The sequence below is a fragment of the Alternaria conjuncta genome (assembly GCF_024043145.1).
Source record: "Alternaria conjuncta strain BMP 0040 chromosome Unknown scaffold_11, whole genome shotgun sequence".
NCBI classification, from domain to species: Eukaryota; Fungi; Ascomycota; class Dothideomycetes; order Pleosporales; family Pleosporaceae; genus Alternaria; species Alternaria conjuncta.
Genome location: NW_026250100.1, coordinates 614,768 through 632,530, shown reverse-complemented (window position 1 = coordinate 632,530; position 17,763 = coordinate 614,768). Strand labels below are relative to the sequence as shown.

Here is a 17,763-nt window from a genome sequence, read left to right as displayed (position 1 = left end):
AAATTTGAGTCTCTTCTTACTAGCTGCTGTCTTGACTGCATGTGTGTGGTGACTCGAGAAGCTGTTCAGAACCGTTCATTGCTCTATTCACATGTAGGGCTACATTGCGCAAATCGTAATACATGCCAGAACGCCAATCATCCCCTCCCAGACCCCTCACGCTACCCATGCAAGGCGATAAATGTTGATAGCTTGCTGATCTGGTGTTCCATGTCAAATGGCGCCCATTTCGTTGCTTAAGTGGAATACTCTTGTCGCTCAAGACGCGGGTGCAGCCTGCTGCCCACCTGCCTCCTTGGCTGCCGTGATTGGCGGAAGCAGTCCCTTCTCAGCCCAGAGGTCGACCAGCGGCTGCATGGGCTCGATTTCCTTGTCGCCGATCAAGTTGAACAGCTTGCCGACGTTGATGAAATGGATGAAGCACGTGTTGAGCTCCTTGTACGCACTCACGTTCCAGAACGGGTCCAGCCAGTGGCCATGGTAGATGTGTGCATAGCATCGCATCATCTGGCGGTAGATACTCTTGATGTCGCCCTCGAAAGTCTCAGGGAAGCCAGACGACTTGCCGAGCCACTCGCGCCCGGCGAGTTGGGACATTGAGGCATTGGAACTGGTTGGGCCGAGAGGCTGTGGCGTTGAGGTTGGTGTCATGGAACCAGAAGCATAGGTCGAAGCTCCGATAGAGATGGCTGTGGTGTCTGTGGGGAAGATGTTGGGGTCATTGATCTTGCCCACGATCCACTTTTGTACGAGGTTGATGTACTGGATTGCGGGGATCTTGATGGGCTTCTTGTTGTTGTCCAGCCAGGTGTATGTGTGACCGCTGGCAGACATGGTAGGGCAGGTATCTGGGTTGCAAACAGGCTTGCCTGTCCGGTCGTCTGTTACCTTGATGATTTCAATCATTTGCTCGAGTAGCCTGTACTGCTCGACAACTGGTCACATGCTTAGCGATATCGGGGCATTGAAAAGTATAAACATACCTTGATGTGCAAGCCATTCACCCTCTTCGACTAGCTTCGGCTTCGCAGCCAAAGTCATAAAGTTACCCTTGACGATCAAGTTGGAGTACTCTTCGCGGAAGAAGAAAGGCGGTCTGCGGGAGCCAGACGGCACGGACCCGTCCGACGGAGCACCTTGGCTTTCGAACGACATGGCAGAGGAAAGAGCTGGAGAATGGGGCATAGGCGGTTGGCCTGGAGGTTGTTGGTTTGTTGGTGAAGCCGAGTATGGAGTGGTCGGCGACGCGGAGCCACCTTTGCCCTGCTGCTGTTGGCCCTTGTTGGATCGACCAGCCAATCCTTGGCGACTATCGGTGAAGTTGTTAGAATGAGGAAAAGACAACTTCAGGCTCCGACGGACGCAAGTTATAACACAATAAGACGGCAGGGAGATGCCGAAAAGTGGTGCATATCAGAAAGTGAAATCGTGAGACGACATGCAGCAAATGCCTGAATGTTTCAGGCCGTGGACTGGGGGTGGGAGGCGCGAGCATTTGAGGAAGGGGAGCATGTGCCAAGCAACTTACACGTTTGCGAAAAAAGAGGCCATGATTTGCGGATTCGTGGAATTTAGTGTGGGGGGTACGGGGCGGATACGTCCAATGCACCTAGAGAGGCCGGCTTATGAAGGTATGCAAGAGGATTGAGGGGGAGGATGTTGGTGATACGTCTCGAGCGGGCACGCTTTTTGGGCCCACTCTCCTAAGGGCTGCGTCGAGAAGGGGCGGCACGCTAGGTTGGATTGGGATAGCGCGATTCTCATGGGTTACTGGTCGCAACTTTGTTCATCGCGGCCATCAATCGGTGCGCGTACCTTTACCGCATCTATCTTGTCAATTTACTCGCAACTCTAGGTCTACGGTCGCGTCGTTCTATCTCAAACACCCTGGATACGACACCAACAGGAAGCCACCAAAGCCACCAACCGCGACCATGTCCGACGCGGGCCAGCTCTCCGACGAAGAAGTCAATGGCCAGGCAACTCCTGCTGGGAATGCCGACGATGGCACCCCGCTGAACACTGTGGAGGACAACGGTCTCGAGGATGATGAAGATGACCTGTTTGGCGACGGAGACGGAGATGCAGGTGAAGATGCGCCAGCGTAGGTCGCGAACAATCCCGTCCCAGTGTTAGACTGACGTGTTTAGTGAGCACCGGAAGCTTGATGATGCAGAGCTCGATTCAGGCGACGATGAGGGACGGGCAGATCGCGTCAGGGCACCAGAAGCTGTGGAAGAGGTCGAGCAACAGACATTTGCCTACATGGACGCCGACCTGGCGCGACATCCCGTTCCCGAGCCCACCGACAACGAGCTGTACCTTCTGAAGGTCCCGCGCTTCTTATCCTTCGAAGACAAAGCATTCGATCACAAGACCTTCCAGCCGCCGACTACAGACCACCACTCCAAGCTCACCGCGTCTGAGCACTTCTCAGCCTACAACACCGCCATGACCACGGTCAGATGGCGACGCTCACCCTCGAACAACGCCGTCCTACAGTCCAATGCTCGGATTCTTAGGTGGTCAGACGGCTCCCTAACCCTTCAGCTTGCGACCGACCCTACAACCCAGTACGACATCGATGCGAACACCCTAGCCCCACCGCAAGTCAACCCCAAGATTCCCACACCAACGGCTGTCAGAGACGAGAAGAATGGCAAGACGAGCGCGAAGAAGGAGAGCTACACATACCTGGTTGCGCCGTACGAGGAAGCGAACGTTATGCGCGTCACGAACAAGCTCACGGCATCCCTCAATGTCGTACCCACATCGAACACAAAAGACGCCGCGCTGGAAAAGCTACAAAACGATCTTGCCAAAGTCGCAGCAAAGGGCCGAGACGATGCCGACCAGGCCATATCCTTCATCAACGTGGACGAAGACCCCGAGCTCCGCCGACAACGCGAAGAGGCCACATTCAAGGAGAAGCAGAGGCAATTGCGCGCCCGCGAGAAGCACGAAGCGCGCCAGGCAGAGCGTGCAAACCGCACCATGGGTCGCACTGGCGGTCGCGCTTCAGGAGGTCTCGACATTGACGGATTGGAAGACCGCCCGGCTCGGAAGAAGAACGCGCAGAAGGGTGGCTTACGGCGTGACTGGAGTGACGACGAGGACTACGGTGGCCCCAGGAGGAATCGCGAAGACGACTACGACGAGGAGGATGACTTCATCGCCGCTAGTGACGAGGAACCGGAGATCGTGGACGACGACGATGATCCAGACGAGGGTATTGCGGCGAGCCCCAAGCGAGCACGGGGTGGTGTTGCTGCCGACGATGACGACGATGATGAGGTGGTTGTTAGCCGGACGAAGCGGAGACGTGTGGTTGACGATGATGAGGACGAAGAGTAGACTTCTGGAGATGCGTTGCCTCTGAAGACTGTGCTAGTGCGGCACTCGTCTCCTAGAGTCTCGGATTGGATTCAACAACAAACGCAAGGGAAATAGGATGTGGTGGATTGCCTTCACGGTATGGTCGCGAGATGTACAAGAAGAACTATTGGAGATTGATTCATTTCCATCTACGATCATCAGCATAGCCAGGAGTTTGGGCCTTCATGCATCACTTGTATTATTTACATTATTGACAAAATACAAGGAATGGTTTCATTCGGTATTCAGCTCTTGTTACAAGCTATACTGATGGCGTGCAATGTAGAGGATCCTTTCATAGTTCTACTTTTGCTGGCCTTACACAAGGTATCCCTACTCTGGTATACTAAGATAATGCAAGGCTGTAAGATTTGTCCGCGACCACACTCTTCCTGGAATATCCGGTTATATCAGATAGTCGCTTGCCTAATACACACTAGTGTACTGCATACTCGATTCGCGTGCATGTATGCTCATACCTGCGTCTTCAAGTTGAGTCACCTCAAGTGTAGCATAAAAATCCACCGTCTTTCAGACCAACGCAAATTACGCGACCTTAGACTCGGTCAACATGTCCACACAACAACCTCTTCGCCTGGGATGGATAGGTCTAGGATCAATGGGCCTAGCCATGGCGACCAAAATCCAGAAACATCTTGCACAGAACAATCTACCACCACTGAAGTACTGGAACCGAACTCTCTCACGAGGTGACAGCCTGAAAGACATCGGAGGCACACCCTGTTCATCGATCACAGAACTAGTTCGAAACTGCGATGTGATATTCATTTCCGTAGGTCTTTCTTCATCAAACACCCAGTATGAAGATATCCGACTGATAACTCAAAGGTAAGCGACGACAAAGCCCTCCAAACCATCACATCCACCATCCTCTCCAGCGGCTCCCTGACCACCAAAACCATAATCGACACAACGACCGTCCACCCCACCACCACATCAACCATAACAGCGCAGTTCACTTCCTCCGGCGCATACTACATCGCCGCCCCCGTCTTCGGCGCCACGCCCCTCGCCCAAGCCGGGCGTTTGCTGATGGCTATTGCGGGGCCTCCATCTGCCATCACCCCCATCCTGCCCTTCCTTGAAAATGTAATCGCGCGTGCGGTGATCAGAGTGGGTGAAGAGCCCTCTCAGGCACTATTACTGAAAACAACAAGCAACTTCATAACCGCAGGTCTCATGCTTCTCCTCAGCGAAGCTCACGTGTTGGCTTCTAAAACCGGGTTGCCTGCCTCTGTCCTCGAATCTTTAATCGAAGAGAACTTCGGTGCATACGCGCACGGCGTATCGAAACGGTTGACGAGTGGGAGTTACTTTCCGCCGGAAGGTCAAGCGCCTTCTTCGGGGTTGGAGCTGGGCATCAAGGATGTGGGGCATGGGGTTAGTCTTGCGAGGGAGAACGGGATGAGGTTGGGGATTGGAGAGATGTATCTTGAGGCTGCGGATGAGGCGAGGGTTTATGGGGAGGAGAGGGGGAGGAGGTGTGATAGTAGTGCTGTTTTTGGGGTGGTGAGGAGGAGGGCTGGGTTGGGGTTTGAGACTGAAGTGGTTAGGGAGAGGGATGGTGATGGAGAGGAGAAGGAGTGATACAATGGGCGATCGTTGCTGGACTACGATCAGTTGGAATGTAACTCACATGTGATGTAGCGTCAGAAGGCTGGCAAGGCGTACGCAAGGTCGTCATTGCAGAAGTAGAGGCAGAACGACAAGCTGCGGAAAAGAGCGGGGGGTGCTTACTTCAAACATGGAGATCCGCGGTTGAGTGAAGTCCATAGCAATAAACAGTATAATTGAGATCTATTTTCAGGCGACCTACCATTTCTGGTCTATGCAAAGATGCGTAAACAAAGCCTGTCTATACCCAGCTCATCTACCACATTCTACTGTGCACCGCTTTCTGCAGCTTGTCGTTCTGCCTCTACTTCTGCAATGACGACCTTGCGTACGCCTTGCCAGCCTTCTGATCTCTTGACATGGCTGACTCTGCGCGGCTTGTCCTCAAGACCCTTGAACTCAACAGGTAGTACCTTCTCTTGGAAGTATTCCTTCTGCTCTGGCAGCGCGAGCTCGACCGCGTTCGCGAACTTGGCTGGATGCGCTGTTGCGAGCGCAATGTGATGTGTGGATGGAGGCTTGGATACCTCAGCTGAGCGGAGAGCTGCTGCGATACCGATGGCGGAGTGTGGGTCGAGGACGTAGCTCTTCGATGACTCTGCATTGAAGACGTATTTGATCATCTCGAGGGTCTCCTCGTCGCTGACGCGATATGAGGCGAAGTCGGACTGTGCTGCTTCGAGGATCTGCTTGTCGACCGCGAAGCCGCCGTTCGTCTTCAAGTCGTTGAGCCAATTCCGTACGTGGTCGCCGGCCTGGCTCCTTCGTTGCGATACGGCGTCTGAGTTTGAGCTGTACACGTCGTATGACAAGAACCAGAGCAACCGCTCGAAGTTGGACGAGACGAGGATGTCCATGGCTGGGCTCAGCGTCTCTTTGACTCCGCTCTCGTGCGCCTTGGCGCCATCCTCGGGGATACCACCCTCAGCCTGCTTTCCATGCACGGGGTTCTTCTCGTACTTTCCAGTCTCCCAGAAGCGGTGTAGAATGTCGTTCGCGTTTGTAGCGATGACCAGCTTCTCGGCTGGCAGCCCCATGCGCTTCGCGAAAAAGCCGGCGAGGATGTCGCCAAAGTTGCCCGTGGGCACGACGAAGCGGACGGTGGAGGCGGGGAGGAATGACTCCTGCTTGATGAGGTCGAAGTACGAGTAGAAGAAGTAGGTGATCTGCGCGAGGATACGGGCCCAGTTGATCGAGTTGACGGCGGCGAGGCGGTGCGTCTTGTTGATCTCGGGGTCTGCGAAGAGGGCTTTTACGAAGTCCTAGGGCGTGTTAATTGTGTCATCCGCTGCTGCAGAGGGTACGTACCTGGCAGTCGTCGAATGTGCCGTCTACAGCCAAGTTGTGCACGTTGGCGTCCATGACCGTTGTCATCTGCGCCTCCTGGATGGGGCTGACCTTGCCATGCGGGTGCATGATGAAGACCGACACATCCTTCTTTCCGCGCAGGCCGTAGATGGCTGCTGAACCGGTATCACCACTTGTCGCGCCAATGACGGTCAAATGCTCCCTGTCGCGTCCGGTCTTGCCCTGGTTCTTGCGCACGAGGAAGTACTCGAAGAGATTGCCCAGGAACTGCAGCGCGACATCCTTGAAGGCGAATGTAGGGCCGTGGAACAATTCCAGCAGATGTATGTTCTTCTCCTTGTCAAGTGTGACGGTGGGTACGACGTCTTGTGCGCGGAATGTGGAGTAGCTGGAGTGGATGATGTCCTTCAGGTCTGCGGCCGGAATCTCGGACGGGGAGATGTAGAGGGAGAAGATCTCAAAAGCGAGGTCTGCGAAGGAGAGGTTCTTCCACTTGGACGCCCAGTCGTCGGGCAGCGTGGGGATTTCCTCGGGGATGAAGAGGCCGCCGTCGGAAGCGAGACCCTTGAGGACGACTTCCTCGAAAGAGAACTATGCCCTGTTAGCAACCGTCTGAGCGCATCCTCGCTGGGTCGCTCTCACGTCATAGGATCCTCCCCGGGTACTCAGGTACCGCTGCGATGCTGTGTGCGAGGACATTATGTGTAATACCAATCAACGATCTAGCGAAATGCAAAGGCAAAAAGTGTAATTGGTGACGGCTGTCGTGTATGTCCCAAAAGCGATGTGAAGTAAAGGTCCCCGTGGGGAAAAATGTTGTGATGACTCCGGGATCGCAGTTGAGTCAAGGGACCGCGTCTCGCCCTGTCAAATTCCGGATCGCCTGCACGCGTCGACTAGGCCGCTGCACGATCATCATTGGCGTCGAAATAGTCTGAATGACGATTGTCTACGAACGGAAAACCACTGCGAAGGCCTCTGTGTTTCATTGAATGCAATTGCGTTCGTCCTGCTGCCCCGCCACACGCACGAGTCCAACCCCGCCATGCGCTGTGCCTGCATCAATGGCGATGTCGGCGCCAACGAATGACACCATCGGCGAAGGCTCAACGTATACGATGCGTTACATTTGTAATGTGATTGATCGCTATTTCGCTAAAGTCGGATCGAATCCCAATGCTTTGCTCACGTGAAGCTCGTTTTCCTGAGGTGCACGCATACCTAGGTACTAATCGTAATACCCATCCGCGGTGACGCCGTTCGACGATAGAAGAATTCAAGGCTGAGTAAAGTGACGACGGATACATCTCGAACCCTATGTAGTCATCATGATGTTGTTACAATATGACTCTGGTGCAGACTCCATGACCATCAAATCCATCAAACAGCGCGATGTCCACCTCCATCCACGCCAATCCCTTCACTACTACGCTCCTACAACCTGCCGACACGCGAAATACCAGATCACTGTTCATACTAGAACATTACACCGCTCGACCGACTCGAAAAAACAAGCGGAGTACGATGGAAATCGCGCGAATAGCAGCGGGCCCCATAAGCTAACGACAACAGCTCAGGAAGTTTTGCTCGACAGGAAGCACGCCGGAAATTCGACCAAGTACACCCACTCACTATACCATGAAGTCGCAACAACATAGAAACCCCTACTCAGCTCGGTCGGGTGAGGGTACTACAATAGACCTCCGGAGCAAGCACGGCGGCTTATACTGCACTCAGGCAGCTACAACGGACCCAAACAAGCTACGGCAGTTTACAATACCCTACCCATCTCAGTCAAACAATAGGACTACAACAAGACCCAGGCGCAAGCATGGCGGCTCATAATCGGCCCAGGCAGGTACAGGTCTGAAACAAGCCACGACAGCTTACAAAACTCTGCTCGAGCCGGTCAAGCGAGGCGACCACAACAAGATCCAGATGCAAGAACGGCGACTTATACTACAACCAAGCAGCTACAGCAGAACTGAAATAAGGCCCGAAGCCTGATAAGAACTGTGGAAGCGAGGAGACTACAAGAGGATGATCTCTTCCTCATGCCACCAGCAACCTGGAAGACCCGGTGAAAAGCACCTAAGCGGCATTCAAGCCAACAAAAGACGAGCAGTTGCTTGTTGGCACATGCGCTCCAGGAGTTCATGTCAAAGACAATCCCTCTTTACTTCCTGAAGGCGGTTTTCAGTCCGTCACTTCGTTGTAACACTGGCTATGGGCTGTAGGCCTGTGTTCCCTTGGGCGGTTGGCTTTGTCCCGACTCGTAGCGGCATTGAAGCCGACTGGGTGAAATCTAAGTGGCGCCTTGTGGTACCAGCTGTGTCAGTAGTAGAGGTGGTTGCAAGCCCTATACACCACGTTGAAAGCGAAGGAGGCGTTCAATAGGTGTAAAGCAGCCTACATGTTTGCCGCATACATAGGCTTATCGTGTCTTCCAGGATTAATCAAAGTTCAGCCTGGCTCGCCTCACGGTACGCCTGGATTGAGAAACTGTCGGTAAAAATATATCGGGTACTTCAAGCCTCTACTTCATTGCAGACTGCTCAACACGTCTTGGAGCAATTTTCTCTTCTCGCGACTCATCATTTGCTAACTGTATCCTAATAGTGTTACGCGAAAAGACTGGATGGCGGTAGGTTCAAGGATGTACCTCTTAGAATGGCCGAATTGGTGTCAAGATTTCTAGCAAATCTGCTCAGCTGGACGTATACGTTGGCTTAATATTTCCCACTCTCTGCGTCCATGATGGGGCCGGTAGCACTTCAATACATTATGTAGGCCATGAACGCAAAGTCAATATACTGTGAAGTCTCCGGGCTCCACTGTCCGGTGAGAGAAAAGTCAACCTGGTGCGCGGTCCGGGAAGAGGTCCCGTCCATCTTGGAGTGGGGCTCGAGTAGAGATCAAATGGGCCAGACGACCCATCGCTTGGTATCGGCTAGATTTTTGATAGTCTTCGAGCTGAATGTAGGAGTAATGGCGCAGATACATACGGGCTATACTGCGGTTGCTGCATACATAGAAGCGCGTATTTGCAAAAGTTCAGACAATGACACGCCCTGGAGGTACACAGTGTGTTTCATAATAATACTCTATCACCGTAACGCATAATGTATACGTCTGGGGTAGAGTTTACAGTAAGTAATGTGTACAGCTAGAAGCAGCTTCTTCGTGATCTGAGAGCAGGTGACGCCGCTTACAGAGGCGTAAATGGAATTGCTGTCTCATATGTAGTCTGGGAGGCTGATCATTAGGAGGTGTATTTCGGTGATTGGTGACTACTGGATGGAGAGCAGCGAGAGTGTAGTCGTATGGAAGCGCAGCACGTCTCTGAAAGTTGAAACCATCGTGCACCGCTCTGAACAGCAGCCGATCACGAAATTCATCTTTTATTGAACACAAGCGTTCCCGAATTTATTCAGTAAGTTCCATGCTCATGAATATCTTGACAAAGTAAGGTATGTATATCCACGTTGTGCTCAGGAAACCACGAGCGTTATTGTCCTTTGGTTGCGCACGGCCAGTCGGCAGCACTCCGGCAGCCCAGCTAGCAGGGCCGGCAGAACGTCGGCGGCAAATTCTCGGCTGCCGCCCCACAAAACTGCGAAAATGTCGCTTTCAGTCTGTGCGGCGCTAGCGCGTGCCAAGAGGTCGTGTCTACTTATTCCACCGCGCCCAGCAATCTTGACTTACCATCGATCATGCACGTTACAGACCCCCCCCTACGTTTTCAACCACTAACAGCAGCGCAGACTTCATAGAATCTTTTCTAATAGTATGCATCCTTCTCTGAGTTACTCTAAGTAGCCACAGAATCTCCAACCTGGTTGATGACTATCAGCCTCGACATCCAAGAGTGAGGCTTTACAACTGCTTCGGCGGCTGTGGCGATGATCTCAGCTGACTGGTTGTGTGCTTCGGCCGCACTGGAAAGCAGGACGTTGATGGCAATCTGACAGGCTTTATTTATTTTCATTGATCCTTTCTGGCTTGCCAGTCGGTCGAGGAAGATATTTCACATCCTCCCGCTACAGTTCGCAATATACCGAGATTGAGTTGCAGTCTCACCATCACTTCGACGATCTTGGGAGCTTTTCGACGGTGGCAGCAATGCATGGAAATCTATCAATCTATCGAGTCCGGATCGCGCCTTCCGCTTCTCAACACCACCCGTACTTCTCATTTGCGACCCAGTCAATCTTGTCAGCAACCGGTCCGTCGTGTTCTGGAAACCACTGCAAAGCCGCGATGCTCTCTTGATCTCTCACAATGAGCTTGGCAGCCGGATCCAGCTTCCTCGCAGCTGCCAGCGCCGCCGGCGAAGGCGCCCACATCTCCACATTCTCCATCTTCCATTTCTGCGCCTCCTGCTGGGCCATCGCCATGAGCGCCGCAATGGCAGCTTCGTGACTGTTGCTCTCCGATCCGCCGTTCATGCCTCCCGAAGAGCCCTCAAAGCCATCGTTCTCGATGACCAGCCTCAGGATATGCAGTGTGTTGCCCTTGGCCTCAGCTGGGTTCTCGTTGTACCACATCCTTGTCCAGTAGCACCAAACGCGCTTGCCCTTCTCCGTACCAACGACCGCGCCTTTGATCTCCGGCTTCTTGCCGTGCAGCTCGTTGCCTACGAACTCTTCTCGCGCGTGGTGCCATTGGATCGTCTCGACATTGGGGAGTATAGCAACTGCGGTATTGCTATTCTTTGGTCGCGACTCCAGACTTCGGCGGAGAGAGGCTTCGTCGATTTTGCATAGTTCCTCCAGATCGTCCGCGTACAGTGGTTGGGCCGTGGGTAAGTTGCTCGTGTCTTGAGAAGTGCTCGCAGGGATGGAAACATGTGACGAGGTAAAAGATTCCCAGCCGAATTTCGCATAGTATTCCTGTCTTTGTTAGCAATACATCGTCATAGAGTGTCAGAGCTACTAACCCTCCCGATGTCAGAGTATAGGATTGAGAACAGAGACTCCTGGCCATCTTCTGTCTGATATGTTCTTAAACTCTTCCCAAGCTCCGTCAGCATCCTGCTCGCATACGAGGTGCCCTCTTTCCTCCCGCGGAGAGGTTTTGGGCAGAATACACTGCCGACCCCATGACAAATGACCTCCTTGAGTTCTCCGTTCTGCCATACGAGCGCCTTCTTCCGGATCGTTTCGCAGCTCGCTAGTGGTAGTCGGGTACCTTTTGGTAGTTTGGTGCCTGCATTTGGGTTCCAAGGGTCTTCTGACACAGTTTTGTCGGGGTCAGCTAGGATCCAGTATGAAATGCCGCCATCACGTGTTAGGGTTGTTTGCGAAAGTGTGGCCTCGCGACGAAAGTATGCAGGTTTGGAAAGAGCACCGCGCCATTCGTTTGCGTTTGCGTTGAACTGTATCTGCTTTTCGGCTTCGGTAGGGTGAACGAGTTCTAGGTCAGGAGAGTCACCAGCCTTGAGGTTTTCGAGAATGGAGGCGATAGCCATGTTGTAGTATTTTATGTAGGGTAGAGGTATGTTGAGTCTTGATCTAATAGGTTGGCCTTTGGCGAAGATGGCTAGGGTCTTATATCCAGCTTTCGACTACGCTTGTCGTAGGGCGTGACAGGTGTGGATTCGGTCCTGCTCAGCTGCAGTCTTCCAGATCAAGTGGCAGTAACGATTCAGAAAAGAGTAAATAGCGGGTCCAAGTAACGTCGATTTCGCTGTAGGATGCGGATAGCTAAGGAAGAAGAGGAAGTTGGTACCTGTAGTTCTTTGTCTAGTCAAGGGCGCCCCGCGTTTTGGTGGCCCCATTCCGCCTTGGTCTCCGTGTGATCTTATAGCTGACTCCGTATGTCCTCCAGGCATTCCGAGCCTACATCATGTTGCTCGCGGCCCGAGGTGTGCCGTAGCAAAGCGAAGGTTGGATGTCACAGCTTCCCACGGGTCATGTGCGCCTGTCCGATTCGCGAGCAGCTCGGGCCTTGCATGAGGCCAGGCAGTAAGGCGGGAGTTTGCATGTCATGGTCTCAAAAGCTTCGCGCGTCCATTGGCAGCATCACCAAGACCGATGTGGCAGACATTGCTTCTTCTCAGCCCTGTGCGACGCGCGCGGGCTCGTGATGATGCGGTTAGCGGCAGTTGGGCTAGCGGAGCCCTGGGGCCGGCCTGGAGCGAACTGCACGATCATCTGGGCGAGACGCCCATCTCCCGCCCTGAGAGCGGCGCAGCATCCTTTCACGACGACACGCCATTTCTGTTTCGCTGAGCGCTGGCGGCACTGTAATGGCTTTTCATTGACATGCGCTGTTGTGGCACATAGCTACTGCCTTTGCTCTCTTACCTGGCTGGTGCCCTTGCGCGTTCCGCTGGCTCAGGGCTGGCCGCAATAGCTCCTCGATCTCCCAGCGGCCTGCACCCGCAACACTCAGGTCTCACTCCGCTGCGCTGCAGTGTGAAACCTGTCACTCTCATACTTTCGCTTGTTCCTTTTTCTTCCTTTCAGCTAGTGCCTATCAGTCGGTGAGAGGCCTCCTCCGACAACTGGTGGGGTGAGCGACAAGGCTACGTCCGTGTGAATTGAGCTGGTCTGAATCACGTAAACACCACACGCGTTTGCAGTTCCATCGCCCCTCACTCCTTCCCCAGGTTCTCCGCTAGGTACAAATTAATGTTTATTATTTGGTTCTCCCCATTCAAGGTACCCAAGAAACTCTACATCGCTCGGTCTAGACGCACACCCGATAGCAACCCTTCAAGGTGGAGGTTTACCCGTCAACTAGCCTTACGACTACAACAACAGGACACTTGCGATGGCTCCAACTGGCATCTATCGCGATCATGAAGTGATTGATCTGCTCTCCGATAGTGAGACGGAGGACGAGGATCTCGCAAGACACGAATTGGAGGCCTTCGACGCACGATCTGCAGCAGAATTCGCTCTCGACTTCCCGAATCTGGATGATCCTATCGCAGAGTTCCGCGCAGAATTCCAGGCAAATGACCGTCAAGTGATCGATTTGACCGACATTCCAGACATTGACGTTCCGCCGTCTGACGCTGCCGTGGCAGAAGACGACAGACCACCACCAGAGGGACGAGCTCCCGATTGGGGTGAGGACATCGCATTGGTCACCGAAGCTGCCTGTTTGCAGATGGTTGTGAGCGTGCTGCCGGACATCTCGGTCGATTACGTCCTCAAATTGATCCAAGAAAAGATGACAGACACCACACGAACAAGCGCACAATGCGAGCATTTCCTCACGGAGTTATTGGAAGGCGAGCCATATCCAAAAGAGTCAGACGACGCGAAGAATAAGAAGAGAAAGAGGGATAACGAAGCCGAGGGTGAATTGAGCACCTACGAGAAGGGCGAGCGTGATCCCGAGATCGGCGGTTATGAACATGACGCGTAAGTACAACTCCTCCACGGACACAGCCCTATGAGCTTTATGGTTCAGTGATGTCTTCAAGCGTCAAGAATCGGGATTGATTGGCAGCCATCATTCCAGGTGGATCGTGAAGCGAGGTTCTTATCACACCTGGAACCATGGAACGACTGTCGTGGCCATTGCACTTTGGCTATGGGCCAGCGCAGTGATAGCAACACCAGCAACAATTCTGTAGTCATCCGCCACATCTCTTACTCACCTTCAACGCCTTCGCGTGGTCTTCATATCTTCCCACCCCTTTCATTCGTGGTACTAACAATACTTCCTCCAGAACAGAGCTACTCAAAGACGAATTCCTCACCGTACCCGTACGGCATATCACGACCGTTCTCAAACAGCAGAAGACTCTTTACAAGGCCTACGGTGTCATTGAACAACAAGTGCGCAACTACGGACAAATTGCCAGGACATATTCGAAGATAAACAAATCACGCATCAAGCGCGGTATTGAACTCCAGTTGATCGAGCAAGGCAGTCAGATACCCAAGGAGTTGCACGCAGCGAAGAAGAAGAGCGAAGCTGAAGCTGGTAAGTGGGATGTCGTGACCATGACCTTCCAGGAGATCAATAGAGGATTTCGAACCCTGTGTCTCAGAACAGCGAAGATCGTGTGGTCTCCTTCATCTGCTCCCTACTGACAGGTTACAGCCAAACGCCAAAAGGTCAAAGACGAGGAAAAGGCGGAAGAAGACAACTTAAAACGAGCGCAAATGAACAATGAAATGGGTGAATGCGCATGTTGCTTCAACGACGTTCCTCTCAACCGCATGATAAGTTGCAACGGAGACACTACCCACTTCTACTGCGTAGACTGTCCCCGTCAACAGATCGAGACGCAGATGGGTCAATCTCGATGCAGACCCAAGTGTTTCGGGGTCGACGACTGCAATGGAACGTTCACCCGGCGACAGTTACAACAGGTTCTGAGCGACAAGACATTCGAGCGACTCGAGCACATGCAACAAAGAGAGGACTTGGAAGCAGCGGGTCTGGACTTCCTCTCGGAGTGCCCGTTCTGCGACTTCAAAATGGAATGTCTACCGGTTGAGGTTGACAAGGAGTTCCGCTGTCAAAACCCCAAATGCAGCAAGACGAGTTGTCGCCTTTGCGAAAAGGAGTCTCACATCCCACTCAGCTGCGAGGAATTTAAGAAAGACGGCCAAATTACCCTGCGACACATTGTCGAAGAAGCGATGTCGGCAGCCTTGATAAGACACTGCAACAAATGCAAGCATCCTTTCGTCAAGGAACTTGGCTGCAACAAGATGACATGTACGCACTGTAGGAATGTGCAATGGTAAGTCACCAGCTCAAGAGATTGCGATATCAGCTGACAAAAGCCTAGCTACGTCTGCTCCAAGAACGTAACAGACTATAACCACTTCGGCGAATCCCGTGCAGGCAAATGCCCTCTACACGAAAACGTTGAAGACCGCCACGAACAGGAGGTCAAGCGCGCAGCCGATGAGGCCATGGCCAAAGTCCGAGTCGATAATCCAGGCCTGTCGGATGCAGATCTGATGGTCAAGGTCTCAGATCGAGTCAAGCAAGCAGAAGATGCACGGAAAGGTCGAGCAGGCATAGAAGCGCAAGCCTTCCCTTACCACATGGTTGGAGAGCAGCTCAGGCGAGCTCCCATGGTGCCCCCAGTACCTGCGCCGCCGGCTCACCTCAATGGAATAGCAGCAAATGTCGCCCCAGCAGATCGGTACGTCTACCCTCATCCAGTCATCCCAGCCATGCCGGCCATGCCAGCTATGCCAGCCTTTCCAGCTATACCAGCTATGCCAGCTATGCCTGCCATGCCTACCATGCCTGCGTTTGGATACCCCGTCCAACCATTCCCATTCTTCCAACATCTCTATCCTGCTCAGCCCGTTCAGCCTATGGGTTTCTACGGAGCCATTCCACAGCAGCCATATCAGCCATACATTCAACGTCCGATCCCAATGATCGCGCCATGTCCAAGGTGTCACTTTTTTCATCCGCCTAACCAATATTGCTAGACCTCGGTTGTTCGATGCCCTCTGGGCCATGCTCCCACCCAACCCCCTCCCGCAACTCGGCATTGGGAGGGGACAAGTCAACGGACCAGGCCAACCAGCCCGCCTCCCCGAAGCCAATAGAGTTGTTGATCGGATTAATGAACGGGTTCGCCAACGCAATGCCCGACCGGAATTCGGCGGCCCTCATCGAATTGCCAACGGCGAACAGGCGCAGCGCGATGCTCGCGAGGCTTTCCGCTTCCTGGACAATGTTGGACTTGGCCAGGATCAGCAGCAGATAGCCGTGCGTCAGAATTTAAGAGCTAGACAGCAGGAGCTTGCGGCAGAGCGCGCGCGGTTGGCTGCAGCGCGACAAACCCTCGATGACGACGCGAGAGCCATGCGTCATAACGTGGCAGCTAGGCAGTATGGAATCGCAGCAGAGCGCGCGCGGTTGGGTGTTGGGGAACAAAATCTTGAGGCTCTGCTTGAGGCTCGGCGGGTAGCAGCAGCTGCGATGGTAGCTGACAGGCGACGGCGTCGTGGTATGGCGCCCCAGGCTCCTCACAGATAGCGTCTTTTCGTTCGATGGGATTCATACTATAGCATGGCATGGAGGTGGTATGGTGATTCAGGTATCTGCCTCTGTCGGCGTTGAAGCGGGACCATAAAACACCACTTACTCGCGATAGAAATTCCGAAAAAGGTCTATGTAGTAGGCAGGCTTATCTTTAATATAGAGAATTTCTCGAAATCCGTCTTCAATACATCTAGCTCTCGCGAGACTACAGGAGCCTGGGTCAGAGACAAAGACTCTTCATACTCCACAGAACATTGTATTCACAAATTTGATTTCTTCAAACATCTACGGTCAAAAACTCGAGAAGCTCGATGGGATGCTGTCTTCTGGGCTCTCAAATTTTGCCCTGCCCTCTTCTATCCAGTTTTCGAATCTGAACACACCCGCTTGCACACTGCGTATGGGCGTGACCTTGGCCCCACCCAGATCTCTCCCTTCCTTCTCTCTTATTATCCCCAACTCGAACGCCTCCTCATCGAACACGTCCCTGTCCCTAAACAGCGCGCCCCTCCCCGTCTTCTGCAAACTAGGCTGAACCGGCTGCCAGACCTGCGGGTGTCCAATCGGCGGATCAATATCGCCCTCATCCTTGAGTTCCATACTAACATTGAACGTGCAACCCTCAGGCAGAGGCTCCAGCCTAGACGTCCGCATCTCCAGCTGCAGGAACGCCGCGCGAAACTGCTCGCTAAGATTGACATCTACACCCGTATCCAACGGCTTCGTCTTCTTCCTCTTTATAGTCCCATCATTGTTATATTCTATTTCCTTTTCCTCCTCCTTTTGCTTTCCCTTCCCCTTCGTCTCCGGCGGAAAAGGCCCTCCCTCAAACCCAATATCCAACATACGATCCCGCCGTTCCACAACAGGGAACTCGCTCACGTCGAACATGTAGCGTTCCATTATCTTGGCGCTACCTGAGCCTTCGTCGTACTCATCGTAGGTGAATATGACGATGCCGATTTTGTTAACGACGCCCTTGAGGAGCTCTTCGCGCACGGCGGCTATGGCGTCGGTGATCCATTCGCAGACCAGGGGGTGCCGCGATTGGTAGACGATGGCGTTGTGGAAGCGGGAGCGGGCGAAGGAGGTGGTGGGGTAGATTTCGCGGTGGTGGAGGAGCGTGTGCGTGTAGGCGGTTAGGAAGGTGGTGAAGTGGTTGAGGGTTTCGAGGTAGGTTGCTGGCATCGTGGCGGTGGGTGTGTGGCGTGTGGTAGTAGGAGTGTGATTGTTCTATTCGTGGACGGAGTATGTATGCGCCTCAGGTACGAGATAGTGTTGTGCACTTTGAGTAGCGGATTGTAGTCATGACGCAGACGCGTCTCGTCGCGTGAAGGCGCTAGCGTGTCGATGGATAACGGTCACGGCTCTGGTAGGGTTGCTGATCGGTATGGCAGACGTGGTGCGTATGCTGTGTCGAGTGCCCCTGGCATTGTTGAGGATAACAACGTGGCAGCAAGGGGA

The 17,763-nt window shown here is 53.4% G+C and overlaps 7 protein-coding genes across 7 annotated transcripts; 3 read left to right on the top strand and 4 right to left on the bottom strand.

Annotated features, from left to right (window-relative positions):
* Nucleotides 1-258: 258 nt before the first annotated feature.
* J4E85_007752 (uncharacterized protein) lies at nt 259-1,155 on the bottom strand (the record flags this gene model as incomplete). Its single annotated transcript, XM_051471982.1, has 2 exons — nt 259-935; nt 984-1,155. 2 exons carry the CDS (start codon nt 1,153-1,155, stop codon nt 259-261), a joined length of 849 nt encoding a protein of 282 aa, XP_051324179.1.
* Nucleotides 1,156-1,934: 779 nt separating this feature from the next.
* Nucleotides 1,935-3,354, top strand: J4E85_007751 (uncharacterized protein; the record flags this gene model as incomplete). Its single annotated transcript, XM_051471981.1, has 2 exons — nt 1,935-2,104; nt 2,151-3,354. The coding sequence occupies 2 exons, from the start codon at nt 1,935-1,937 to the stop codon at nt 3,352-3,354; spliced, it is 1,374 nt and encodes a 457-aa protein (XP_051324178.1).
* Nucleotides 3,355-3,946: 592 nt separating this feature from the next.
* Nucleotides 3,947-4,983, top strand: J4E85_007750 (uncharacterized protein; the record flags this gene model as incomplete). Its single annotated transcript, XM_051471980.1, has 2 exons — nt 3,947-4,168; nt 4,225-4,983. 2 exons carry the CDS (start codon nt 3,947-3,949, stop codon nt 4,981-4,983), a joined length of 981 nt encoding a protein of 326 aa, XP_051324177.1.
* A 293-nt stretch (nt 4,984-5,276) lies between these two features.
* On the bottom strand, nt 5,277-7,017 carry J4E85_007749 (uncharacterized protein; the record flags this gene model as incomplete). The annotated part of the gene is made up of 3 exons (XM_051471979.1): nt 5,277-6,272; nt 6,319-6,909; nt 6,961-7,017. The coding sequence occupies 3 exons, from the start codon at nt 7,015-7,017 to the stop codon at nt 5,277-5,279; spliced, it is 1,644 nt and encodes a 547-aa protein (XP_051324176.1).
* Nucleotides 7,018-10,490: 3,473 nt separating this feature from the next.
* On the bottom strand, nt 10,491-11,788 carry J4E85_007748 (uncharacterized protein; the record flags this gene model as incomplete). The annotated part of the gene is made up of 2 exons (XM_051471978.1): nt 10,491-11,210; nt 11,258-11,788. 2 exons carry the CDS (start codon nt 11,786-11,788, stop codon nt 10,491-10,493), a joined length of 1,251 nt encoding a protein of 416 aa, XP_051324175.1.
* A 1,307-nt stretch (nt 11,789-13,095) lies between these two features.
* Nucleotides 13,096-16,293, top strand: J4E85_007747 (uncharacterized protein; the record flags this gene model as incomplete). The annotated part of the gene is made up of 5 exons (XM_051471977.1): nt 13,096-13,694; nt 14,006-14,262; nt 14,383-15,031; nt 15,080-15,442; nt 15,741-16,293. The coding sequence occupies 5 exons, from the start codon at nt 13,096-13,098 to the stop codon at nt 16,291-16,293; spliced, it is 2,421 nt and encodes an 806-aa protein (XP_051324174.1).
* Nucleotides 16,294-16,590: 297 nt separating this feature from the next.
* Nucleotides 16,591-17,487, bottom strand: J4E85_007746 (uncharacterized protein; the record flags this gene model as incomplete). Its single annotated transcript, XM_051471976.1, has 1 exon — nt 16,591-17,487. The coding sequence occupies one exon, from the start codon at nt 17,485-17,487 to the stop codon at nt 16,591-16,593; it is 897 nt and encodes a 298-aa protein (XP_051324173.1).
* Nucleotides 17,488-17,763: the final 276 nt, after the last annotated feature.